Source organism: Macaca nemestrina, chromosome 9, assembly GCF_043159975.1.
Source record: "Macaca nemestrina isolate mMacNem1 chromosome 9, mMacNem.hap1, whole genome shotgun sequence".
Taxonomy (NCBI): Eukaryota; Metazoa; Chordata; class Mammalia; order Primates; family Cercopithecidae; genus Macaca; species Macaca nemestrina.
Window position 1 is genome coordinate 138,972,369 of NC_092133.1, and position 26,324 is coordinate 138,998,692.

General features: G+C 46.2%; 1 protein-coding gene across 5 annotated transcripts; it reads right to left on the reverse strand.

The window, feature by feature from the left end:
• Nucleotides 1–249: 249 nt before the first annotated feature.
• Nucleotides 250–20,654, reverse strand: LOC105490785 (aldo-keto reductase family 1 member E2). Of its 5 annotated transcripts, none has more exons than XM_011756695.2 (10): nucleotides 20,499–20,654; nucleotides 16,053–16,220; nucleotides 13,242–13,358; nucleotides 10,928–11,062; nucleotides 9,164–9,286; nucleotides 6,944–7,041; nucleotides 4,909–4,981; nucleotides 4,262–4,345; nucleotides 1,089–1,171; nucleotides 250–824 (listed from the first exon to the last, which is right to left on the reverse strand). In XM_011756695.2, exons 1-10 carry the CDS (start codon nucleotides 20,535–20,537, stop codon nucleotides 782–784), a joined length of 963 nt encoding a protein of 320 aa, XP_011754997.1. In that variant the 5' UTR covers nucleotides 20,538–20,654; the 3' UTR covers nucleotides 250–781. The 5 variants fall into 5 exon arrangements, with proteins under 5 accessions (XP_011754997.1, XP_070926628.1, XP_011754999.1 ...); XM_071070527.1 differs by lacking the exon at nucleotides 20,499–20,654 and adding an exon at nucleotides 20,003–20,337; XM_011756697.3 differs by lacking the exon at nucleotides 13,242–13,358 and having other exon boundaries at nucleotides 20,499–20,646.
• Between the last annotated feature and the right edge of the window lie 5,670 nt (nucleotides 20,655–26,324).

A 26,324-nucleotide genomic window follows, 5' to 3' on the forward strand; every position in this document is an offset into this window, starting at 1 on the left:
GGCTGAATGAGCGGATGTGAGGAAGTGAACTGTGTTTCATATCCGCTATGGGGGTTCCCCAGGTATAATCTGACTTATCAGAAGACCACATTAACAACTAGTATTTAGGAATTAACCAGCTACTTGGGAGGCTGAGGCAGGAGGATCACTTAAGCCCAGGAGGCGGAGGTTGCAGTGAGCCGAGATCACTTGACTATACTCCAGCCTGGGAGACATAGTGAGACTGTCTCCAAAAAAAAAAAATTCAGATTTTTAAGGAAGAAAAAAGCCTCTTTATTGAACTCTGACAGTGTCCCAGACTTATCCCATTTCACTTCCCAATGGGGGAAGGGAAGGACTCCGCTTTAGAATAACCTGGGGGTCATTGGCAGGGCAGAGAAGGAAGTGAAGGTGACACGGGCTGGCCTGGGGCACAATTGGTGGAGCTGGGCAATGGGGCAGAGACACATTACACTGTTTCCTCAGCTCTGCAGATGGCTTCAGTAATTCCGTAAGATAAAGTTTTCTTAAAATGTGAAGGCAAATTTCATTGATCAATCATCAGTGTCTTTTTTCAGAGTAGAGGCCACACAGGCTGTCCTGGAGAAACCCCATTGCCTTCACTTAGAACACACTCAATTCTCCAGATGTGTCAGAGAAGGCGGCTCTTGCAGCCCCCCTGACTGTGTGGCTCTCATCCCAGGCACAGCTGCCCTGGCGCTGTGATGACAGAGAAGGGTCAACATCACCAATGGCGTTGGTGCATCTGGGCTGAGCAGAAACAAGGAATGGGAAGCTGTCCTCAGTATTCTATGTGGAAAGGATAGTCTTTGTGATTTTTAGTTCTGAAAAACAGAAAAACAAATCAAAAATAGAAACAACGAGTGATTATTTTTTAAGAGAAACATTTTAAATGATACAGTTATACACTTTTAAACTCCCCAGTGCGTGAAATTAGCTTCATTCAGTGGCCCACCTTCAAACAGGAAAAGAATTACAATGAGAAGGTTTAATTAATTTAAAATGTGTATGATAAATACCTATTCAGACACCAATCATCCAATCTGTACATTCTTCCCTCTATTTTTAAAAGAAGGAGTCATATTTACATGGGGAATGTGGCCAGTCGGAGATTCCTGTCTAGGCTGAGGATGTTATCCATATCGTGCTGTGTTAACTCAAAATCAAACACCTGGAACCAAAACACAATGTTTGTAGAAAACTCAACTTCAATTCACATTTCATGGAGCGCATGTTACCTACAGAGCACTGTGCTAGACCTGCAAGGGACACACAGATGTGAAACAAACACTTCATCAGACACTTGGAACTTCCCTGAATCACAGCCTGGATTCCCCAAACGCCCTTTGATTTTGATCATGTGACTGGTGCTGGCTTGGCCTTGGCTACATTTAGGAAGCCTTGGAAAGATGGAAATATATACTGCACTCATCTTAGTGGAATAAAGGACAAGTGGGAATAGTTAAAAGGTATGGCGGCTGGGTGCGGTGGCTCACTCCAATCCCAGCACTTGGAGGCCAAGATGGGCGGATCACAAGGTCAGGAGTTGGAGACCAGCCTGGCCAATATGGTGAAACTCCATCTTTACTGAAAATAAAAAAATGAGCCGGATGAGGTGGCATGTGTCTCTAGTCCCAGCTACTCAGGAGGCTGCGGCAGGAGAACCGCTTGAACCCAGGAGGTGGAGGTTGCAGTGAGCCGAGATCACACTACCACTGTACTCCAGCTTGGATGACAGAGTGAAACTCTATCTCAAAAAAAAAAAAAAAAAAAAAAAGGCACAGAATTTTTCCCACTGACTCTGCTACCCCTCAAAAACCCAACAAAACCATTTGTTCCATACACCTGCCAACTAAGGACCCACTTGGCCCTGGGACTATGAACTCTAACGGTACCATATCACAGAGTAAGTTTTCTGAGTGATCCATTTTTCTTCCTTGAAAACAGTATTCTTTTCTGCCCGTCCCTCCCCTTTTGTTGTCCCCACACACTGAGGAATAGGACCCATGGCTACAGCATCAGCGCCCACCCTGGCCTGGCAGAGTGGCTGTCTTGCGGTAGGAGGAGGGGTGCACTGAGTGATTCCAGTGCAAGGACCTGGAGAACCTCAGCCTCTCCCCCACAAGAGCCTCCCCCTCCTGAGGCCAGGAGAAAGTAGCCTCAGCGTGTCATCTGGAGGGAGTGAGGAGTGCTGGGGCTGGGGTAGGGGGATTCTTGGGTTTAAAGGGAATCATGAGCAGTTCTAGAAGAGTCCCTATAAAGGGCAGGCAGCCTTGCAGCAGCAGTTCTGAGAGGCACTGGGGCCACAGGCGGCGGGCCGGGGCAGCACCCTGCACTGGGAGCCCTGTGCCTGCGCCACTGGGTGTCTTTCTTCTCCCTGGCTCCCACCTCCTCCTGACAGCATGAGCACTTCCTCCAGCCCCTCCTAACCTGCTGCTGCTCTCTGTGCTCAGCCCTTATCTTTGCTTTGTCACTTCTGCTTTGGCCCTCAGGTCTCATGTCAGCCTGGTCCTGTCTCACTGCCTGGGGATGGCATTTCCCCTCAGTGTGTAGCAGACCTAATAGAGGAACGGGAGCATCTCAGCTGGGTCTGAGGTCCCTGTTTCACATTCACTGCCACTAGGCCATGGGGATCCCATCCCAGGCACTGAGAGCCACGAGGGCAGAACTGGGGCAGATGCGGCCCCCTGCCACCTGCTGAGTTGCTCACTCAGTGGCTCCTCCCATGGGAGGGTCAGATAATCATCCCCAGCCTATGTCCTCCCAGGGGCAATCCTAGCTGCCCTGCAGGGCACAGAGGGCACCTTAGACCAGGCCCCCATGTGGAGCAGATGCCAGTCAGTCAGCAATGCTAAATTCTAACCACTACAAGAGACCTGCAGCCTCATTCCAAGAGGCCTGTCAATAGCCATTGGAGAGAACTGAGTTTACAGCTCAGACAAATCAACACTTTTCAGGTTTAAGGTTGGCTGGTCACCCAGAGCTGCTCTGGGCTATTCAAAGAGCAGGATGCCTGAGAAAGAAGAGAAGTGCATGCGGGGAGCAGGTGAGCTGGACAAGGGCCCAGCAGGAAGAGCGCTGTGGATACCCTGAGGAGCCTGCCCATCCCCGGGTCCTCCCATCGTGGGTGGCCTGTCTCTCCTGTCAATGGCAGGGCTATGCCCACCGGCAGCCAGCTTGGCATGCACAGTGAGACTGAGGGCACAGGCACTGCTACAGATGGGTCAGTCAATAAACCCCGGTGGCAATGCTTGCTTGGCACAACCAAACAGAGCCCTGAGGATGCAGCAGTGCCTCGTGGAGCTCATAGGCAGTTCGGACACCCAGAGGGACACTCCTGGGCACATGCTGTCTATGGAAATGCAGCTGTGCAGCTGGCCCCAGGCTCACACACACCTGTGCCGAAATGATCAATGGCTGTGGGCTGCCACCAATGCCTGTCATTGCCTGTGATCGTTACGGGTGACATCCGTGACTGGGGGTGACTGGCAGCTAAGAGCATCAGGTACTTCCATAAGCCAGGCACTATGCCACCCCTTCACTATATCATTACATTTCACCCTCACAGTGATCCTATCAGAGGGTGCTCTAATGAAGAAACGAAGGCTTAGAGAGGTTATGCAGCAGTTAAATTGTGAGTGGGCCTGTGGGAATCCCAAGTCCATGACCCTGACTGGGTTATAGACTATGTCATCAGGGTTGAAACCACACATAGTTCCTTCACATAGCTCCAAAAATAGATTTCACACGCCAGTCTTCACTCCTGCCTCTCGGAAGTCACTAGACAGGAGTCAGGACCAGACCCTTCCCACACAACTCAAAGCAGTGCCCTCAGGCCACGTGGGCACACCTCCACGCGACAGAAGGTGGCACCCTGTCCACCAACTGCCTCCCCTTTCTCCTGAGCACATGCTTAGGAGACACCCAGCCTCCCCTGCGGGCCAGCGCAGCCATGTGACTGATGCACATGCTCAAGCCTTGCCCATACAAATGTTTCCAATAAGATGCTCTTCCCTCCTTCCTCATCTTGGGCTGGATGGAGAAGACACCAACACCCTAGGGGAGAGAGGGCCCTAAGATGGAAGGAGCCTGGGTCCTTGGATCGCTGAGTGAAAGGTCAGCCACCAACACCCACAGTGCAGAGGCAGAGGCCCCTGCTGCATCAAGCCCCGCGATCCTGAGGCCGTGTGCTACAGCAGTCATCCCTTCCCATCTAACACACGATCTGAAACCCTCTAAATAAAAGAAGGAAAACACCTACCTGGATATTCTCTTTAATGTGACTTGGGGTGATAGATCCGGGGATCACTATCACATTCCTCTGGATTTGAAATCGGATCAAGATCTGCAAGGAAACAAAAAGTCTACTATCACACAAAGGGAAATCCCAGGTAGTCTAAGTTATTTGCTAACACCCTGAGTTTTATGGTGCAGTAAGAGTCCAAGAGTCAATGACAGCAGTTACTGTTACTGGCATTTACTGAGCAGCTCTGTCAATATGTTGGTAATGACAGCCATCAGCCCAAGGAGGAGGTCAACAGAATCTGCTTAATGAGAATTCCTTAACATGCGCCCAGCCCTCCCACTAGATGTTAGAACAAAGAAGACTAGACTAAATAACTTTTCTGTTCCATCTCATACTAACCATGCATGCAGGTGGTGGGGCAGAGGGAGGCCTGGAAGCTCTTCCTCTGAGTCTCGACAGGCTTGGAGACAAGAGTACATGGCTTGAGTGACTGGGAATGGGGCTGCAGACCAACTTCTGCTCAACGCTGGGAGGGTCTAATGAGTCATAGACTCACCTGGGTGAGCCAATCCCTTCCTGGGACCTGCCAAGCCCCAGGACTCCGCAAGGATGTGAAGTCGTCAGAGAACCCCACCTGGCTCGGAACAGCCCTCCCTCAGTACCTGAGCAGGAGACTTGCTGTGTTCCTTTGCAATCCTCTGGATCACAGGGTCATCTATCAGGTCAACCCCTTCACTAGAGAGACACAGCACAGGGGGGTGAGCCAGGAGATCCAACATGGATGTCCCTTTCTTTAGAAAGAAGAAATCCTTGTCCAAAATGAAAGATTTATTTTCTGATCATGACACATGCTGACCATAGGAAATTTTTAAATGCAGAAAAGCACATCACCCCACAGTTCTAGTCTGGAGATAACCACTGCTAACACTTCGGTGAACAGGGCTACATAACATCACTTTTCATGTGTATTTTGTGCTTTTCCTCAAGAACCAGGTGGCCATGTCAGCGCACGCAGCCAGTGGGCTCTCAAGCTTTGACGCCCCCTGACTCTCAGGGCTCTCTGACTTCGCAGCTTCTACTGTACGCCTTGGCACAGCGCTGCAAATCGGTATTTGTTGATGATGATACTTTCAGAAAAGTTCACCCAAAATACCACTAAAAAGTGAATACTGTGAACATGTGGAACCTTTAAAAGTGGTTTTGAAGATGATCATAGAGTCTCTATGCATCCTCTGTTCAGGCTCGGGTGGGCCCTGAGAACTCTAAGGATTCATTTTTTCAACAAGTGTGTACTGAGCCATCACCCTGTTTCAGGCATTGTGCTATTATTATCCTCAAGGTCTCCTGAAGGAGCCAAACAGAGTGCACAGTGGCCCGCCCCAGTCAGTCTGAGAGCTCCCTGACTCACTCCATCAGAGGATCCTCTACCCCAAAGCTCAGCTATGGAACGGACCCAGCCTTCTAGGGACTTTCCAGCTGGTACCAAGTTCAAACACACATGCCCCACTTCACAAGGAAAACACACAGGTGATAAAAGTCAAGTAATTTCAGCCTTTTGGGGGTTCCCAATGTTTCCCAGGTGCTGAGCTAGGAGCTGGGAAGAGAAGAATAAATAAAATACCTGCACGCTGGTTGCTTTGACTAGTGGAAGAGACTGAGAAGAAAATCACAAGACAATGTGACAGGGGCTGTGTAAGAAACATAAATGAGGGGTCAGAAGGGCTTCCTGGAGGAGATGATGCTGGACTGGACTGAACCTTAAATTAGAAACTGGAGTTTGCCAGATTAAAAAAAAAAAAGATTTGTGGGTAAAGAGAACTGTATTTGCAAAGGCACAGAGGTGAGAAAACATGTTCTATCCAAGGACCCCATAACAGCTTCATGTGGCTGAAGCCCAGGATGTTCACAGGGATAGGGACGAATGAGGCCAGAGGCGGGCAGAGGTCAGGCTGGCTGCATCTCACAGGCCACACCAAGACCTGAATAATTTTTCCCAGGAAAGTGATACGATCACAGGAAAGGAAAGAGACAGCTCCTTTCAGCTTCCTCTGGGAGCAATGGGTTGGAATAGAGTGGGCCAGGGAGGGAGCCGAGGGGCTCCTCTAAGGACCTCGGGAATTCTACTTAACTAAGGCAGTGACAGTGATGGCAGAAATGAAATCATGACACAAAGTCCAACTTCTCCTGGCAGAATAATCAACAGACTTTGGTGCTGGATTGGACTAGGGATGTGGGGACGGATGATTTCCAAGCTTCTGGTTAAGGTGGCTGAATGGCTGGAGGTCCCTTAGCTGATCGAGGGAGCACAGAACAGCTGCAGCGCCTGGGTAAGGATGACAGCAGGCTGCGCCTCATCCAACCACGGAGAGACCTGGGCAGCATCCTTGTCAGGAGGTCAGAAGGGGACTGACGCCCTGGTGGGGAACTCAGCAAAGAGGTCACTCCAGGCTGGTTTATGTCCCTGAAGAGGTCCTGCCCCTCCCAGGGCAGTCCACTCACAGCCACTCCCTGGCTTCCAATAATAAGCCATGTCTTCAACCCCAGGCTTGAGAGGTGTGGACAGCCCCCTGTGGTCCCATCCCTCCACACCCTGTCAAAATCTCCGTTAAATCCTCCCTCAATCATCCCAAGGAAATGAGAAGGTGGCACCTACTTCCCAGTCGGACTCTGACTAACACACCATTGATGTATCCTTACCACGAGCCACCAACAGGACGGTAAGCAGTCACGGACACACCTCTGGATTGGCAAAAACTGATCAGATTCTTCTGAGTAAGATATGGGTGGCACTCAATCTATAACAGAATCACAGCTTACATAAAATTCAGACCACTGGTGTTCAAGAAAAGCTCTACAAGAGAAGACCTGCGTCAAAGTCTTGGCTGTCACTGAGTAGCCATGGGGGCCAGCTCCAGGCGTAAGTGTTTCTGTTGTGAGGAGGCTGGACAGAGCAATCTCCAAGAGGCCAGCGGCTGTCATGGTCTCTGAGTCCATGGCCTTGGGGACGCCTACATCATCTGAATGTTCCAATACCACCTGCTCTGCGGGGCCTTCCCGGAGCACTCAGGTGAAGACTGTAACACTCCATAGCTCCCATCTCCCCAGGCCTTTATTTTCCTCTACAGCACCTATCACTATCACTTTTACTATTTGCTTATTGTCTTTCTGTGGTCACCAAGATATAAGCCTCATGAAGATAGAGATTTTTGTTTGAATTTGTTTTGTTCATAATGTCTTGCCAACACTAAGAACAATGTAGACACGTAGGAATGCTAAAAATACATCCACTGAGTAAATGAATCAAATTGAGGAACTACATGTGACAAACACCTGCTACCGGTGACTTGAATGATCATTTTAAGCAGCTAGAGAGCAGGATCACTGTCTCTTGCACATTCTCCAAACTCTCATATATAATTCCAGGTTATAGGGATATTTAAAATAAATATTTAGTGTAAATTACAGAGAACTATGAATAGTGCTTTTGCTCTCAGGAACATGCCACACTCATCAAGATCAGCCTCTTTGGAAAGCCTCCAAGAGATGCCAGCCTTCTGGAGCCTTCTGAATCCTGTGTTCCTGGGTGTCCATCATCCTATCAGAAAGCAGACCCTCCACTCCACCTTGTCTACTCAGACTATGCCATAATCATTCCCAGGTATTTAAAGTGCTGAACAACTAAAAATACTGACACAAAACGGAAGCTACTATCCATATAAACATATATAAAAACTTAACGTACACAGGATTGTATACAAGGCAAAGTTAAACTACATTAGAAGCTGGGTCAGAAGCCAGGTTGCTCTTCATGGTGGCGGCCACAACAGGACCCAGGGGAGCTACTGAATGGCTGAGGGCCTTTTCCTTGTTCTGGGTGCTGAATACTTGAGTTTGTTCACTTGCAAAAATTCATCAAGTTATGTATGCCTTTTATGATTCGCACACTTTTGTGCATCTATTCTGTATAGAACTTTTTTAAAAAGCGTTATTTATTTTAAAAAATAGAACGTGATGCTCTATTCTTAATAGTCCCAAACTGGAAACTGTCCAAGTACTCATTAACAGCAGAATGGATAACTCAATTGTGGTTAATTCACAAAACAGAATACCACAAGAAATAAGACAGCACTCTCTACAATCCCATGCACACAAACACAGCGCTGTGTGCAAGAGGCGAGCACAGAGGGGTTTATGCCACATCACTATTTTATCTGTGTAAAGTTCTGAAGTGAATCCCAGCTGCTGGGAATGGGAACGATGCTGTGCTCGGCAGGGGTTACAGGGTCACTGGATGTGCTGTTTACTGAGCTGGATGCTGGTCCCAGAGCTATGCTCAGTTTATGAGAATGTATACAGTTCCATTTTCACATGTGCACTTCTACTCTTCAATAAAAAGCTTAAGTACCGTATAAATGATCTTTGAACATACAAAGCTAGTCTAGAAAATACAGTAGTTCTTTCCCCACAAGTCTTTTCTCTGCATTAAAAAACGAAGTGCCTGCGTCAGCTTCAGCAGTCTGTGAGCCTGGCGTGAAGCCATCTGGTCATCCACTCTTTCTTGCTGCAGGCTGCAGGCTGGGAAGAGACGGAGGGGAGGTCCATGCTCCCGAATGAGGGTGAGGCCCCTGCCAGGACCCTAACCACTTCTGAGCACACCTGGTGACCTGCCTGTACCGCACATGGAGGGCCAAGTGCCAGCTCATGCCCTGCCTGCCAACAGTACCACCTACCCAGACGCACCTTCAAGAAAGCCACTTGGCTAGCTGCTGCCTTTAGTCACCATTCTGAGTGCTGGCAGAGGAGAATAGGCCTGTTTTGTGCTTCACTCATCCTCCCATTTCCAGAAGAGCCCTACAGAAGTGGCAGCTGGTGGACCAGCCACACAGGTTAAACTCTCTGATGCTTCCATCGGCTTACCTGGTTGGTTACAGGCTTGAACCTCAACCCAGGCTTATTCAAAAGCCTCTCAAGTTGCTCATGGTTGAAGTTTGACACTCCGATGTTCTTCACCAGCCCGGTGATCACCAGGTCCTCCATGGCCTATAACAGAACAATGACTCCGCTGGGTATGAAGCTTCTGTCTACTGCACTGACAATCTATGTCCCTCAGCAGTTCTGTATGGTATTCTAAAACTGGTTGCACCCAATATTTTTATAATATTTTACTTGAAGCTTCAAAAGCATTTCTGCACTCAAGGTCTGATTCCAGTCCCATCTTTCCTGGCTAGGGGATGCTGGGCAAGTTGCATGACCTCACTTGGCCCCAGTTTTCTCAGCTTCAGGACAGGGCGACACTACCTGTGCCACGGGGATGTTTAGGGGTTATGTGGAATCACAGAATGCGTCATCTAAGGCTGGCGTCCAGCACTCGACACGTGTGAGCTCTTCTTGTTCCTATTCCTCCTGATGTCTGGCCAGCATGTCTGCTGCGGATTTTATTTGTTCACCTTTCTTTCCACTGAGACATTGACCTTCTTAAGCACACAGATGCATCATCATTCTCCTATCCCACCTTCTCCACTTACTATTTTAAGGAACTTCTGGGCAGAGCAACCTAAAGCTCTGAGCTGGTTACTGACTAGCAAGCCAGGCTGCCCCTGAGCTTCAGGAAGAGCATGGCTTCGTGCCAGGGTCCGCAGTCAGCAGCAAGTCCTGAGTGACCAATGGGCCAACACGCAGCAGTCAGTTACTGCCTTAACTCTGCAACAATCACCGGAACCTCGCTGGTGCTACATGAGCACCCTAGAGTTTAACCCAGATCTTTTAGGACATAAAACAGTGTGACAGAAAGGGTTGAGGCCCATGGGCCTTGGTCCTGACATTGCAGATACCTTAGGGCAGTCTTTGTCTTCTACTGATCGGGGGAGCCTAGCCTGGGACTCCTCCCTGTTCGAGGGTTCCCTCTGGCCTCCTTCCTGGAGAGCTTCACCCAGCAAGCTCTGTCCTAACCTCAGCATGCTTAAGCTTAAGCTTACTTTCTTCTTGGGCCTCAAATGTGACGTCCCATCCCACATGCTGGTTAGCAAGACCGTAAGACCAGACGTGCTCTGTCAGCCATGCTGGAGCCCAAGTCTGAGACCCACGCCAGCCTGTGGGTCAACTTCCAGGAACCACCACCTCCTTAATTTCCTGCTCAAGACTTTACTGCAAGCCCCTGCAGTAAAGGGCTGTTTTTGGTCTCAACTCTGGAAATGGGCTGACACTTGGTAACCTTCCCCAACACTGGTCTAGCCTCCCCAGCCTGAGCTTCCATGCTGCCAACTTCATCACTCTGAAATGCCTGAGAGAAAAAGAAACTTAAAACATTAACAGTGGTAACTGCTGGGTACCGGGAAAATAAATTTTTTGATGTTAGTTTGATATGGAAGAACTCTCCTGCATTTTCTGAAAGAAATACGGTTTTTTAATCAAAAAATAAATATTTGAGAAAAAACGTGAGGTCTATAATGAGCTACCCCTTAAATAATGTATCAAGAGGGCTGCACTACACCAAACCAAAGGTAACAAGAAAGTCACTGAGGTCTCTGAGTTCTTTGGGTATTGGTTCCTTGTTTGTTCTGCAAACTCCACATCTCAGGAAGACAACCTTGATGTCTTTGAACACAAGTAGCTCGGGGCTCACTGCATCCTGGGTGGAGACCCACACAGGATGAGGCTGCCTGGTGGTATGGCTCAGCTCACCTCCCACGTGTCCAGGAAGTCCGTGTCACCAGGGATGACCATGTCGCTCTCGTCCAGAGGCAAGTCGTGCACTCCAGGATGTGAGAGGCAAAAGGAAAGTTCACTGCAGCTCATGATCCATTCTGGATGAGGAGGCTGTGAAGAAGGACAATTGAGATGTGTGAAAAACACAAACAAACAAACAAACAAACAAACATGTGTCAGGAGACCTGCATCCAAGCCACGGCCCTGTCACTAAGCAACCCCAGCCTGGCCATGTGACCAGGCCCAGTCTTCACCTTTCTAAGAAAAGACCAATGGCTGATGGGACTGGATGGCTGGCAAAGCCTCTGCCAGCCTGATGTTCCCTGTCCATCTCTCACGAGATGGGAAAGGAAGACCCCGTATCCTCACTGATGCAAGGCTGTCCTCTCCCATCGCCTCCAGAAAACAGTTTACTAATTTCGGGTAAAGAATGCGTGAGGAATGCATTTTCTTCATGTCTTCTAGGGCCCAGTCAACCCTCTCCTACCTCCACTGTTAGGGTCTTGTCTTCTTTTCTTAGAATCCGCATGATGAGGACAGGTGAGGAATGCGTATACAAAGGTACACAGCAGGTAGGGGCAGAGAGAGACACCTTGAAAGGGCGAGAACCTAAAGTCACCCTTCAGAGCAGCACTGATGTGCAGTCCAGCCACCTCCCTCATGCACTCCACATGGCGTGTTAATGGTGAATGTCATTATTTAATGACACCTAATCACACTCCTAAGCAACAGTGGAAAAATGTCACATGTTCCAGCCTGGTCCACATGCAAGAGGCATTTTCCATGATGAGCTGAAGTAATGAACAGTCTCGCTTTAAAGCCACATCCCATGTTGACATTTATCCAAGCCTCCACAAAATTGCAGCCCGGGACTCATAGTCGGTCTCTGATCTAATTGTCCAGCATCACACAAGGCCTAGCAGTTCCTACTGGCCAGAAGACATGCTGACGATGCTGCATTATCCTCCTCTGTAATTTGCTGGGTGATCTGAGACCTCTTCCTTTTCTACCACCCAGAAATCCAAAGACAGGAATCTGCTAAAGGATGAGGGCAAGCAAAGTGTAACAAATGTCTGACCTGAGCATATACTTCTGGGCTCCAATAATCTAACTTAAACCTTCAACGTTCTGTGTCTTAGTTTTATCATCTCTCCAAAAGGGATGTTAATAGTGTCAACTTTGTAGAACTGTCATGAGAATTAAATGAATTAATATGTGTAAAGCACCTAAAATAGTTCTGGGTACATAATTAAAACAATGCTGGCTGGCATTGAGTGTAATATAGCTATAGCCATTGTTTTAATTATGATTTTCTGCATGCAGCGAATTTCAAAGACACAGACATCACTCTGGTTTTGCCCTCTGGCTATCTTTCACTCTTAGTCAGTGTGACTAATGGACAGCTGCCCACATCATTTATGGAAACTAGATACAAAGCCTTAGTTAAGTAAAGCTGTGCAAGGAATGAAGTGTTTTTTGTTATTTTACTCTAAAACAGTAGCCAACAGTGTGGCAGCATGAAGAGAACTTCTCACAGGTTGGTTTGTAAAAGACTCCTGAGCAGCAGGCACCCATTCCATTGTAGGAAGAACATCCCTGGAAGGGCTTCTCTATTTCACAGGTGTCAACTGTGTGACCAGGCCCTCGCCCAGGCAGGCTGTCATCACAGCCCGGGGCAAATGTGCAGGGACATCCTGGCCAGGACCTGTGTGAGACAGAAGCAGGTTGCCTAGAGTAGGGAAGCCGCATGGCTAGACTAGGGTAGCTTAGTGGCAGAGCCATGGCTCAGATGCGTGCTCCAGAAACACTGTGAAGCAATTAAGAGAATAAAACCAAGTGGAAAAGTCAACTACCATCATAACCCACCGGACCCTGCTGCAGGTGAACAAGCAATTATCTCTCATATTGCAAAACAGCATTTACTCTCCAAAGAGAACAGAACCTGCAAGCAGAGACAAGGCCTAGGAATTCACTGGGAACTTTCTCTGAGCAGCAGTATTTCCTCATCTGATCGCTGCTTTCACCTAAAAACCTAAGGGAAGAAAACCTGCTGCTCTCTTGGCTTGGAAAAAAAGTGACTGGCTTAAAAGACAGACCTGTGGGGGCCTCAGAGGTCAAGCCTTAACTGAGGCCCAGAGACTGCCCAAATGCCACAGCTAGCATGTGGCAGGTGCGGCCTGGGAACCCCGGCCCTGATTGCTGGTACATGCTCTCCCCACCGCAAGACAGGGTGTAACCACGGGGAGGAAGGTCCTGCAAACCGCGGAATGAACTACCTACTGAATGGTACCTTGAAACCCATGGGCCAGTGTATGAGGTAGAGGTCCAAATAGTTCAGCTTCAAGGCCTTTAGACTCCTTCTGCATGCTGTTTTCACTAAGGACTTCTTGTGGCAGGTGCACCACAGCTACAAAGGAAAGGGGACCAGTGTCACACATGCCCACCCAGAGCCAGCATGGCACCCGTTCTATAGCCCCACAAAGCTACTGTCTTGGACCCAAAATAGCCGAGTTGAGATGACCACAAATACAACATGGCAGGTTCTGACGGGAGGACAGGGACATTATCCTCAGAAGAGTTCCAGGACACCTGCAGGGAGAGGCTCCAAAGCTGAACTCCTTCTGCCTGACTCCCCCTCAAGGGAAGCTCAGGAATCCAAGAAATATTTGGTGGTTATTTGGATCCCTTGGGACCAAAAACAAAAACGAAAGTGAAATTCCTGCAGGCAGAAAAGACATGATGAAAAATCAGAAGTCTCTATCTTGTGTTTCTCATTTACACAGACTCTGCATTAAGGGTTCTCTGTTCCTAAGGCACTGTAACCATGTGGGTTAGCCTACAGGTGAGTTAACTCACACTGCCTTACTTCTTTTAGCTATTTCCTTCCACACTCCCATTAAGTAGAAAAACTTGTGATTTTCCCCTCATTATACTTTTATTGACTGTGACATAAGCTAACCTGAAGGCTCTGTCACAGCAAGGAAAAAACAAAAATGATAAGTTAAATGAAAGTAAAAGAAAGGGCAATCAAATAATGGAAACAAACGAGCACAGTATCTTCAGAAAAATAAAAAAATGAATGCTGGAAGTAAATGTATTCCACTGTTAATCACAGTTGTCTCTATGTGGTGTGTATATGTGTGATTTATTTATTTCTAATTACATTTCTGTAACTTTTCCAAATTTCCAAAATAATGAACATATTTCCACTGCTGACTATGATCCACACAGAAGCAACTTGCTCCACATTGCAGGGCGAGCCTCAGAAATCTCCAGTTGCTCACTTCCCTACCTGGACTATTCAGAAGATATTCTCGCCGCTTGGCCAAACACACACCAAGGCTGCTCTCTTACCACCCTCTGCTCTAGCGCAGATAGCAATGGTGACTGAAGAACATTAACTTCCATAAAGTAAAACAGAAGGCAATTCAACTATAGAAACAACATTGAATCCTGAGGTATGAAATTTTAGCTGGGAAGTTACTCAGGAAATTCTCAAATCCAAAGTCTCATTTTATAAATAATGAAGCTGTGAGCCTGAGTCATGAAATCCCTAATACTCATGGTCTTAACATTCCGCTTCCAAATCAAAAGCAAAGGAATTCTTGAATTCTCCACTATCGTAGTCCACTCTGCATCTTCCACAGGGCCTGCCTCCCAATTACCCTCCACATCCATTTCCTCTTCTCCTTCACCCACTGTGCCAGTGCAGGCCTTCACCATCTTCCACCTGCACTGCTGTTAATGTCTCCTACCTGGCCTCCTGCCTCTGCCTCAAATGCAAGCTCCTTTCACCTACTAAAATATCCTATACACAACACAAGTTGCACTCACATATGATACAAGCTGCCCTACTTAAAAACCAAACAAGGCCGAGGCGGGTGGATCACGAGGTCAGGAGATCGAGACTATCCTGGCTAACATGGTGAAACCCCGTCTCTACTAAAAATACAAAAAAAAACTAGCCAGGCGTGGTGGCGGGCGCCTGTAGTCTCAGCTACTTGGGAGGCTGAGGCGGGAGAATGGCGTGAACCCAGGAGGCGGAGCTTGCAGTGAGCCGAGATCACGCCACTGCACTCCAGCCCGGGAGACACAGCGAGACTCCGTCTCAAAAAAAAAAAAAAAAAAAACCAAACAGGGCTCCTGTCTCTAGGAAAAAGCACAGCTACTGACAGGGCACAGCTGAAATTCCATGGCCCAGCCCATCCACTACTCAGCCTCACTTCTCGTTACTCCTGCAACCTGACATCATGTGGTCCAGAGAGACCAAGTGATTTGGTTTGGCCGTGTCTCCAGCCAAATCTCATCTTGAATTGTAGCTCCCATAATCCCTACCTGTCATAGGAGGCACCCACTGGGAGGTAACTGAATCATGGGGGCAGGTTTTTCCTGTGCTGTTCTGGAATAAGTCTCATGAGACCTGATGGTATAAAGGGCAGTTCCCCTGTACACGTTCTCTTGTCTGCCACCATGTAAGACGTGCCTTTGTTCCTCTTTCGCCTTTTGTCATGATTGTGAGGCCTCCCCAGCCAAGTGAAACTGTAAGTCCATTAAACCTCTTTTTCTTTATAAACTACCCAGTCCCAGGTATGTTCTAACAGCAGCGTGAGAATGGACTAACGCACCAAGCTTCTTACAAATCCCTGCACCTGCCATGCTGCTTCCTGCCTTATGCCTGCGCTCAAGCTGCTCCCTCCACACCCAGAGTTTCTCCTTCAGCAGACGTGCGGTACAATTTGGAATCTGCATTTAACAATCACCCCAGTGATTCTGAATTTAGGAATCACTGTGTAAACAGACTTCATGAGGGCTAGGACTTTGTCCTACTCACCAGTGTAGCCAAAGTGTCCATTACTAAATCAATTTTGATAATGTATTGTTAATTGGGGGTATCTGTGTACTCCTACCTGAATGACCAAGTAAATAATATGAAACCAACCTGCACACAATATAATTCAGCATGCTCATGAAGCTGTGAATATTCTTGTTTATTCTGATTCAAGTATGAAACAAAGTCATCAACTCCCATAAAGAAAGTAGAAAGCCCTCCCGAGATGTAGCATTACCCAAGCTCTGCCAGCCTTGCACAGAGAAGCCCTACCTTACTGGCAATGAACAGATCCTCCCGTCTTACGGCTCCTTCCTTGATCTTGTAACGGATCCCTGCTCCAACCTCCTTCTCGTTGTGGTAAAAGTAAGCACAGTTGAAGTGCCGGTACCCTGCGTCAATGGCTACTTTCACTGCCTCAGTCACTTTCCCCGGAGAAGCCTGCAAAACCAACAAAACAAAGTGTCTTCCCACAGTCAGAGGAACCCAACACAAATCTCCCCTTTAACCCAAGCATGTGGACCACATAATACATACAAAATTAAGTCACTAATTTGGTACTAGTATAATCAGTCTAAAAACAGGTAATGTCAGAGTTATGAAGTAATTTATGAATAATCTAAGTTCCAATTCCTTTACATATTTTGGGAAACAAACTATAGGTTATTTTTAGTGTCTGCAGAAAACTGAGCTACATGGTGTGCTTTCTGAATGATCAAAGCAATAAAAAAGTGTAGAATGAATAATAACTGAGATGCAAAGAGGCTTAAGATTTATCCTGTACACTCAGATTCCACAGCGTCCAATAATAAAGGTTGAGGTGTAGACTCACATGAAGGTATCCATTCAAAAAGAAGCATATAACAAACCCAAATGAATGCATGATGCTATAAGCCATAAGGTAGTTTAGAAAAGAGAAGAGTCACTCTAAATGAAGCTCAGGCAAGGGAAGGAACTAGAACTAGGGAAGACCATGGGGGTGGGTGGGCTTGCAATCACATTAAACAGAAGACTGACAAGGGCTTTATAGTTCACAAAGCACTTTCTCATTGGAGCTTCACAGTAATCCTAGAAGTTAAAGCAGCATAATTATCTTCATTTTATGGGCAACAGATTTAGAGTGGTTGAAAGCTAATGAACCAAGTATCCATCTTAAGTTAGAAAAAGAACCCAAGAAATTGAATGGAAAGATAAAAATATGATTAAGAATAACATCAATAAAATAGAAACAAAGATGTAACAGAGAAGATCAACAAAACCAGACGTCAGTTCTTGGAAAAACTTCAGTAAAATAAACAGACTTCTGGTCAGGTTGATGAAGAGGCCAATTTTTCAAAAAACTGACATGAATAGAAAGTAAAACATGCAGATAAAATGGACTTAAAAGAAAATATTACCAATAACTATATGTCAATAATTTGGAAAAATGATATAAAATGGGAAAATTCCTAGAAAAATTTAACTCAAGAATAAAGCTTGAATAGTTACATAATTAGAGAAAGGAAGTAATTTGAAAAAAAAGAGAAAACCACCAAAGTTTCATAAAATGTTCAAGAAATCATCTCAGTTTAACACAAACTTGCAAACAACAGAAAAAGACGGACTTAACTCATTCTACAAAACCAGCATAACCTTGAAATCAAAATCAGACAAAAATATTAAAAGTTACACATTCATCTTATTCGTGAATACCGTTGCAAAATTCTTAAGTAAAATAAAAGCAAATTGGATGCAACAATATTTATGAAAAGATAATATACCATACCCATGTTGAGTGTATCTCAGACATCTAAGGATGGTTTGTTATTAGAAAATCTGTAATTCATCAATATTAACAGATTAAAATACAAAAACAAAAGTAATCTCAATCAATATTTGTTAAGATTCAATACCAGTTTAGATTCAAAATCTAAATTCCCAGTAAGTTGGGGGAAAAAATTAATCTGATAAGAGTATCAATATTAAAAAAAACCCATCCTACATCCTTTAAAATCAGGTACAAAACAAGAACAGCCACTGTGCTGGAGGTGCTTTCCAGAAGCACCTAAACAACTAAGAAGCTGCAATTTTAAGCTTAAAGACTGGAAAAAAAGGAAAGTAAACTGCCATTATTTGCTGATGATATGATCATTTGTGTAGAAAATTCAAACAAACGTAAGGCAAATTAACAGAAATAATAGTACAGTTTAGTAAAGTGGCTGGAACTGTAATGAATATAGCAGGTGAAACAAGTAGAAAACGTAATTTCAGAGAAATATAATTTCCAGTAGTATAACACACTATCAAGAACCCAAGAATAATTCCAACAAAAGACATATATTCTCCTCAGGAAAAACTATACAACCATATGAAAATATGTTAGAAATGAATCATATTTAGGACAATTTATTAACGGAGAAGAATATCATGCTTGTAGAAAAGTTAGATTTAATATTACAAAGATGTCAATTATCTCCAAGTTGGTCGACGGATTTAATGTAGTTCCAATCAAAACCCCAATAAAGTTTTCCACGGAAACTTGTAAGCTAGTTCTAAAACTTACAGTGGAGAGTAAGGTGCCAAAATAAAAAGCCAGGACCCAGGTACACGCATCTGTCAAAACTCATCAAATTGTACACTGTAAATCCACAAGAGCAAAGAGAGGTGACCTGCCCTACTAGGTATGAGGGCTTATCAAGGAACTGTAGTAATTAAGACAGCGCCGATCAGGCACACAGATGGATCAAATGGCCCCTAATAATGAAGAGCCCAGGCTGAAGTCTCCAGACATCTCACGGCTCCCCTGGCTCTCTTGTGCTTCAGTCATCATCTTGAGAACACTCCCTAACTAGCCGCATGAGGACAGGAGGTGTGCGGAGCCAAGTGGAGTGGCCCCAACCATCCCAACTGAGACCAGCCAACTCCCAAGTGAAAGAGCCCAGCTAAGGTCCACAGAGCTGCTCTCCTGACCTCCCATGCAGGAGGTACACACTTGCTGCTGTACACCACCAAGGTCTGGTGTTTGGCCATTGATGCAGCATTTCTGGGGCAACAGATAACTGATAGATCTGTGATGTTCATTCACTATTAAAAATAGGCAAGTAAAAATAAGCCTTTGCATAGACCAGTGATGAGTGATTGTGATTAATCCAATTTGATGCACCTGTAGTCCAAGAAAGAAATAAAATATTTTGACCGCTTGAGCACAGTTTTCACTAATTTTTCCTTATCCTGTGTGCACAGAAGTCTGGACTCCTGCACCAAATTGTTGCATAAGTAAAGGGAAGCAAGAGACTCAACAGTTTAATCCATCAAGTGCTTCCTGAATGAATGGCTGCCAGATGCACGTCCTTTACTAGATGCTGAGAACCAATATGAACAGAATGACACTCCTAGCCTCTAAGAGTTGGTAAGCAAGTAGGAGAAATAATTTAAATAATATTTTCATGAGCAGAACTTGAGCATTCTGACTCCTCAGTAACTAACTTCCTATGTGACTTCTTATAGCTTTTATCAACAATGAAGTTTAGCTTTAAAAAAAAATGAAATTTTAAACGCTTTTTAGTGCTGTCTCAAATCACTGGCAGGAATTGAGTTCAAAGTAGAGAAAGGTCATAGAATAGAATGGTGGTTATAAGAGGCTGGGGCTGGGGGAGGTGAGGAAGGAGGGAATGGAGAGTTGCTCATCAAACGGTACAAAGTTTCAAACACACAGGAGACACAGCTTTTAAGACTTACTGCACACTAGGATGCCAAAGGTCAACAATAATTTACTACACGTGTATTTCAAAATAAGACATTTCAAACATCTCACCACAAACAATAATACCTGAGAGAAGTGATGGATATGTTAATTAGTTTGATTTAACCACGCTGCAATTGTACACACGTCTCAAAACATTGCAGTGCCCCCCATAAATGCACAGAGCGATAATATGTCCTTTTTCTCAGGCATCTGGACGGGCTACTTCTAAACAGGGAGGAACATGAGGTCCCAAAGTTTCCTTTAAAGCCTAATCAGCAATTCCAATTTTCCTTTTTTTTTTTTTTTTTCCAGCAAGGTCTGGCTCTGTGCCCCAGGCTGGAGTGCAGTGGCGCCATCAAAGCTCACTGCAGCCTCGACTTCCTGGGCTCCAGTGATCCTCCCACCTCAGCCTCCTGAGTAGCTGGGACCACAGCCGCGCACCCCTCAAGCCCAGTTGATTTGTTCATTTTTGGTAGACACAGGGTTTCGCCATGTTGACCCGGCTGGTCTTGAACTCCTGAGCTCGGGCGATCCTACCGCCTCGGCCTCCCAAAGTGCTGGGATTCCAAGCCCGCACCCCGCGCCGGGCCCCAACTTTTCTTTCTCTCATGACTGGAGAGGAGGCTTCGAGGTTCCCTGCTCAGGCTGAGTCCAGCGCCGCCAAGGCCTCCACTCTGCATCCCCGCTCCAGCTCTGAGTGACTACAGGGGCTCGGCCTCTCCACCGAGCAGCTCGGCCCAACGCCGCGGCTGCAGCCCCCGAGTCTGACGCGTGGCTGCCGCAGTCCCCGCTTGCGCGGAGAGCGCCTCCGCGGGCAACACCGACTCGGTTTTAGGAAAGGCCAGGCCCGGCCGCGTGTGGGCGGTAGGCGGGCGCCGGCCAGGCGGAGGGGAGGCCGCCACGCTTCTCCCCGGCCCCGGCCTGGACCCCGTCGGGCGCCCCCAAGTCCCGCGCTCCCCTAGGTTCGGCGCGCCTCCCTGCCGCGTCCGCGTCACCTTCCAGCAGCTGAGGCCCACGACGGGGATATCTCCCATGGCCGCCGCCGCCGCCCGCCGCCCCGCCGCCCCGCACGCGACTACCCAGAGACGCCGCGCCAGTTACCGCCGCGCTGGCGACGGGCGGCTGCGATTGGCTGGAAGCGCCTGGAGACGGTTGACAGTCCGACAATGGTTGGAAGCGTGAACGCTGGGTTTCCTGACTGGCTGCTGCTGTTGCGCGGCCGGCACTCTGACTGGCTGGTTTTATCAAGGACGGGCATCCTGATTGGCTGGAGGCGCAGAGCCAGCGGGAGTTTCAAATGGCTGGAGGCGCTGCGCTCTAGACATCCTGATTGGCTGGCGGCATGCACGACGGAGTTTTCGATTGGCTTGCAGAGCCACGCAGGCGCGGGGAAGGTTTTCCAATTGGCTGGCATTGCCGCTCACGCAGGCGTGACGTCCTGGTTGCCTTCTGCCTCACACAGGGTGCACACGCGACTGAGGGTAGGGCAGGGGTGCCAGGCTGATGGGGAGAGAGTCTTCACCGTTCCAGGGCATCTCCATGGCCGGGCCATCCTAGGGCAAGCTCTAGGGTCAGGGTGCAGAGTCCTGCGTCCCCTGGGCCACAGGGCACGCGGGAGTGGGGCCCCACCCCCTTGCACCAAGGATGGCCATTCTCAGGTGCCCTGAGGCCCCCAGCCTGGGAGAAGCGTGCCTGGCTTTGGTTCCCCATCAGGGACCCACCGTGCCCTTGGAAAAGGCCTTCCAGTCCCTGGGGTCCTTCCCGGCCCAGAGCAGCTGGGCTTGCAGGACAGCGGGGGTCCTGGGTGGTGCAGGAGAGGCCGAACCCTGCATGTGGAGTGGGGTGTCCTTGCTTGCAGCCTCGGGCTCCCGTTTGGAAGTGGATGGGGTGGACTGGACACCCCCCTTATGAGTGGACTGTGCTCCTCCGGGGCCAGTGGAGGGAAAGAGGGGTCAAGAGAACCTTCCGACACCCCTCTCATCTCTCCTGGAGTTTACAGCTCCCCTTCATTGCCCCCCTCAGCCCTGAGAGTCTTACTGCCTTGAGGACACCCACACCCAGGTGAGGGCTTTGTTTCTGGGTTCCTCGCCTGGGTCTGCAGTGCCAGTGCTGGCCATCAGGGGAGGCGGTGCCCATTTTGCTCAGTGGGGCAGCTGCAGCCAGAGAAACTCCCAGGGTCCCCCTGCCTCCCACCCAACTTGCATCTCCTGTGGGTAGCATCCATCCCCACAATGTGAGCTCCTCACAGGTGGGAAGGGGGCTCTTGGATACTCTCATTTATTCATTCAGAAACTGTGCCTGGAGCACTCACCTGTGCAAGGGGCAAGTTAGACCAGGGTGCAGTGCTGAAAATGACCTGCATGGGCCCTGCCCTCAGGAGCTCACCGTTTGGAGGAATGGATGGACAGAGCGTAAAAGCAAATGCATGAGAAAAAGAAAGAGCAGGTGCTATAGTAAAATAAAGCAGGTGCTTGTGGTGGGAGGCGGAAGGGACAGAGTGAGGGAGTCCTCAACACCTCAGTGAAGTGGCATTTGTGCTGCAAACAGAAAGGCAAAGAGTGAGGGAACCAGCCCTGCACAAGTCTGGGAACAGTGTGCCTGGGGGAAGCTCAACTGCACTGCGATCGTGTGTGATGCTATTTCATTGTTTTAATAGAAATTCCGTAAGTCTATGACGTTGAGCATCTTTTACTCTGCTTGTTTGCGATCTGTATATCTTTGATAAGGCGTGTTTTCAGGTCTTTTGTCCATATTTTTATTTGGGTCGTTCATTTTCTTATTGTGCGATTTTAAGAGTTCTTTGTGTATTTTGGATAAGAGTCTTTTATTAGATGTGTCTTTGTAAATATTTTCTCCCAGTCTGTAGCTTGTCTTTTCATTCCCTTGACATTGTCTTTAGCAGAAGGAAAGCTTTTTTATTTTAATGAAGTCAGCTTATCAATTATTTATTTCATGGCTCATCCCTTTGATGTTGTATTTTAAAAGTCACTGCAAAGGCATAAGAATGATATAATGGACTTTGGGGACTCGGGGAAGGATGGGAGGGGAGTGAGAGATAAAAGACTACACACATTGGGTACAATGTGCACTACTCTGGTGATGAGTGCACCAGAATATCAGAAATCACCACTAAATAACTTTTCCATGCAACCAAACACCACTTGTCACCCCAAAACAATTGAAATAAAAATTAAAATTAAAAAATCAGAGACCAGACAGAAAAAAATTAAAATAAAAATTAGTAAATTAGAATATCCTGGAACACAGTAATCACTATAAAAAATAAAAATAAATAAATAGATCACTGAACCCAAGATCATCTAGATTTTCTCTTATTTTCTATAAGTTTTGTAGTGTTGTGTTTTACATTTAGGCCTTTGATCCACGTTGAGTAAATTTTAATGAAAAGTGTGAGATATGTGTCTGGATTTATTTTTTTGCATGTGGATGTCCAACATCATTTGTTGAAAAGACTGCATGTTCTCCCGTGTATTGCCTTTGCTCCTTTGTCAAACATCAGCTTACTATATTTGTGGTGGTCTATTTCTGTGCTATTTTGTTGCGTTGATCCATTTGCCTGTTTCATAAATGCCACACTGTCTTGATTACTGTAGCAGATTTCTTGTAGGTCTTGAGGTCAGGTAGTGTGAGTCCTCTAACTTTGTTCTTTTCCTTCAATTTTGAGTTGTCTATTCTGGGTCTTTTGCTTCTTCATATGAACTGTAGATGCAGTTTGTCCACAAAATATCCACAAAATAATTTAGTAAAATTTTGATGGGATTACATTGAATGTTTAGATCAATTTGGGGACAGACAGCTGATGTCTTGACAATATTGAGTCCTTGTATTCATGAACATGGAATATCACTTTATTTATTTATTTATTTATTATTTATACATCTTTCATCAGAGTTTTGTAGTTTTCCTATATAGGACTCATAAATATTTTCTTAGATTTATACATAAGTATTTCATTTTGGGGGCTGCTAATGTAAATGGTACTGTGCTTTCTAGTTTCAAATATCACTTGTTGAATTCTGATATATAGGAAAATAGTTGACTTTTGTATATTAATCTGGTCTTCTGCAACCTTGCTATAATTGTTTAGTGGTTTCAGAAGAGTATTTGTCAATTCTTTGGGAATTAAGATAGGCAATAATGTCACCTGTAAACAAAGATAGTTTTTTTTTTTCTTCCCAAACTGTATACTTTTTTGCTTTTTTCTTTTTTGAGACAGTCTCATTCTGTCACCCAGACTGGAGTGCAGTAGTGGGATCTCGGCTCACTGCAACCTCTGCCTCCTGGGTTCAAGTGATTCTTCTGCCTCAGCTTCCTGAGTAGCTGGGATTACAGGCATGCACCAGCATGCCTGGCTAATTTTTAGGTTTTTAGTAGAGACGGGGTTTCACCTTGCTGGTCAGGCTGGTCTCAAACTCCTGACCTTGTGATCCACCCTCCTCGTTTTCCCAAAGTGCTGGGATTACAGGCATGAGCCACTGCACCCAACCTGTATACCTTTTAGTTCCTTTTTTGTCTTATATTAGAATGTCCAGTACAGTGTTGAGAAGGAGTCGTGAGGGGACTTTTTTTGCCTTTTCCTGATAGGAGTGCTTTGGAACAGTACAGTTTCCCCACACGTGCCCTATTAAATGAGAAAGTTATAGTGGGTGTTTGGGACCTTTGGTCTGAAAGATTTCTAATGGCCTCATTGACAGATGCATTTGTATGTTATGGTGTAACTTCACACTCGAAATATTTTTGTCTTTGTTATGGCATTCTGCTATAGCTGCTAAGATGCTGAGGCTTAAGAAATTCTTCTTCATGAATACTTATTACCTCCTTCTCAGGTATTGTCTTTTTATCCTTGTCACTGTCTTTAGTGGATACTGGGATTTGCTGTTTGTAATTGTTGTCCTAGTGATCTGCTTCCTGTGTGATATACTAGATCTATTAGTGTCTCCTGCATATCCCATGGCTGGGGATGTGAAGAGTAATAGATAAGAGAGCCTCCCATGGAAGTCGCTGAAGGGTTTGTGTGTTTGGGAGAGGAGATTAGGAAAGTTCACAAGTAATAATATAAACTAGAATAAAAAAGCAGCATGGGATAAATATAAATGATATTCAGTGGGATTCTAAAAGGAAGAAATTATATGAAGTTGTGAGGGATAAATGATCATTGAAATCAGCCTTCAAGATAAGAAGTACTAATGAATAGAAATAGGGAGAAATAATTCTTTGGTGGTTGAGGAGTTTTATTTAAAGATTCTCAACATATAACACATTGTCAAGGGGAAAAGGAGCATGAAGATGAAGTGTAGTGTGAATACACTTTTTAAAAAGTGCATTTTGGTGACTCCATGGATGGCCTGTTCTCAGGGATGAGGGAAGTTAACTCTGGGAGGGAGTGAATATTTTAGGTTTAGATATAGGCATTTCTTTATCCAGTTGCTTTATTGGATATCTTACACTGAATAATAATGTATAGGGAATAGTCTCTCTGGGGCATCCTTTGCACAGTGGCTCATTCTAAATCCCCATCATCAGTGCATGCATTGAGAGAATAACACACATCTGCTACAGCCTGTGTGTATGTCTCTCAATGTTTGACACAGCTTCACACAACCTTCATAATCACCTCAGCAAACTCAGGCCTAAACCCTTTGAGACAACAGAGCAACAAGTGTGATTTCTCTGCACACATATGATGTTTAGAGATGAGGACAGGGAGAAGTGCAGGAACAATAGCACACGGGTTTTTTTGCATCTGGAAAGATAAGGACACTCAGGGGAGAAAATGCAGGGTCCACTAGGGTTGAGAGAAACCAGCAACAGAAATGCCAGCTGCCCATGAAGCATCAAAGAAGCAGCTAACAAAAGCTAAGCCCCGTCCCACTGGTGGCGGCTCTGCCAAGCCTGTTTTGATAGAATTGAATTTTTGCACACCTCACAACAAAGCACTCAGCCTTTCAGTTGTTGCTTTCAGTCACTTATTCTAATAACATCATTAACCCAGGGAACAGCACTAAGTGATTCTGTTTGGGTTGAAGCCAGTAAGAAGCCCAAGGATGAAATGTATCACTTCATGCTGGATCTTTACAAACACCATTCCTGGCACTAATGGTTTACTTGACTTCTCTCCCTGATAGCCCAGGGACCTATCTTCTGCCAAGGTTTCAATGAAGATGACCAATCAGAATCATCTAAGCCAAAATAAACCTCTTTTTGTCCTCCAAGAGCAGATATGCTTGTGTGAATGACGCAGTTGTTGTCTTGCCAAGTCAACAGCTTTAGAAGTGAATAGACTACTTAGAGGCCAGGGATTATAAATGTACAAAAAGAGGAAAGACTCCACAAAGAGTATGTGAGATTTATGACCTTTGAGAAATAGCATTTGGCTGAGCCAGTGATGACAAGATCAAGTGGGGAAGCATGGACCTCTGCACCGAACCACTGTGCTAGATCTTTGTGAACAAGGAATTCCATTTGTTTGGTTATTCACCAGGACTCCAAGTATACTGTTTTGTCTAATAAGAAGCTAAAACGGCCAAATTCAGCTCAAAGGAAATACCATGGCCACTCAGGCAGCAATACTAGTTTACAGAATCTGGACAAAATTCAACTGCTGTAGTGGAAGGGAGCTCAAGAAGGAATGTATGAAGTCTCTATCTTAAATTCTGTTTAAAGTGACACAAAAATAATAGCTTGTCATGTGAGCAACCAAAAAAAGCCATCATGTGGCCAGGTGTGGTGGCTCATAGCTGTAATCTCAGCACTTTGGGAGGCTGAGGTGGGTGGATCACAGCGTCAGGAGTTTGCCACCA

Excerpts from the sequence above, each read along its gene's own strand:
- LOC105490785 (XM_071070527.1), bottom strand. The coding sequence starts at position 20,113 with ATGAGAGAAAGAAAAGTTGGGGCCCGGCGCGGGGTGCGGGCTTGGAAT. Across the intron at positions 7,042-9,163 it reads TCAAGCCTGTAACCAACCAG|ATTGAGTGCCACCCATATCT; the intron begins GTAAGCCGATGG and ends ATTCTGTTATAG. Across the intron at positions 4,346-4,908 it reads ACAGCAAGTCTCCTGCTCAG|ATCTTGATCCGATTTCAAAT; the intron begins GTACTGAGGGAG and ends GTTTCCTTGCAG.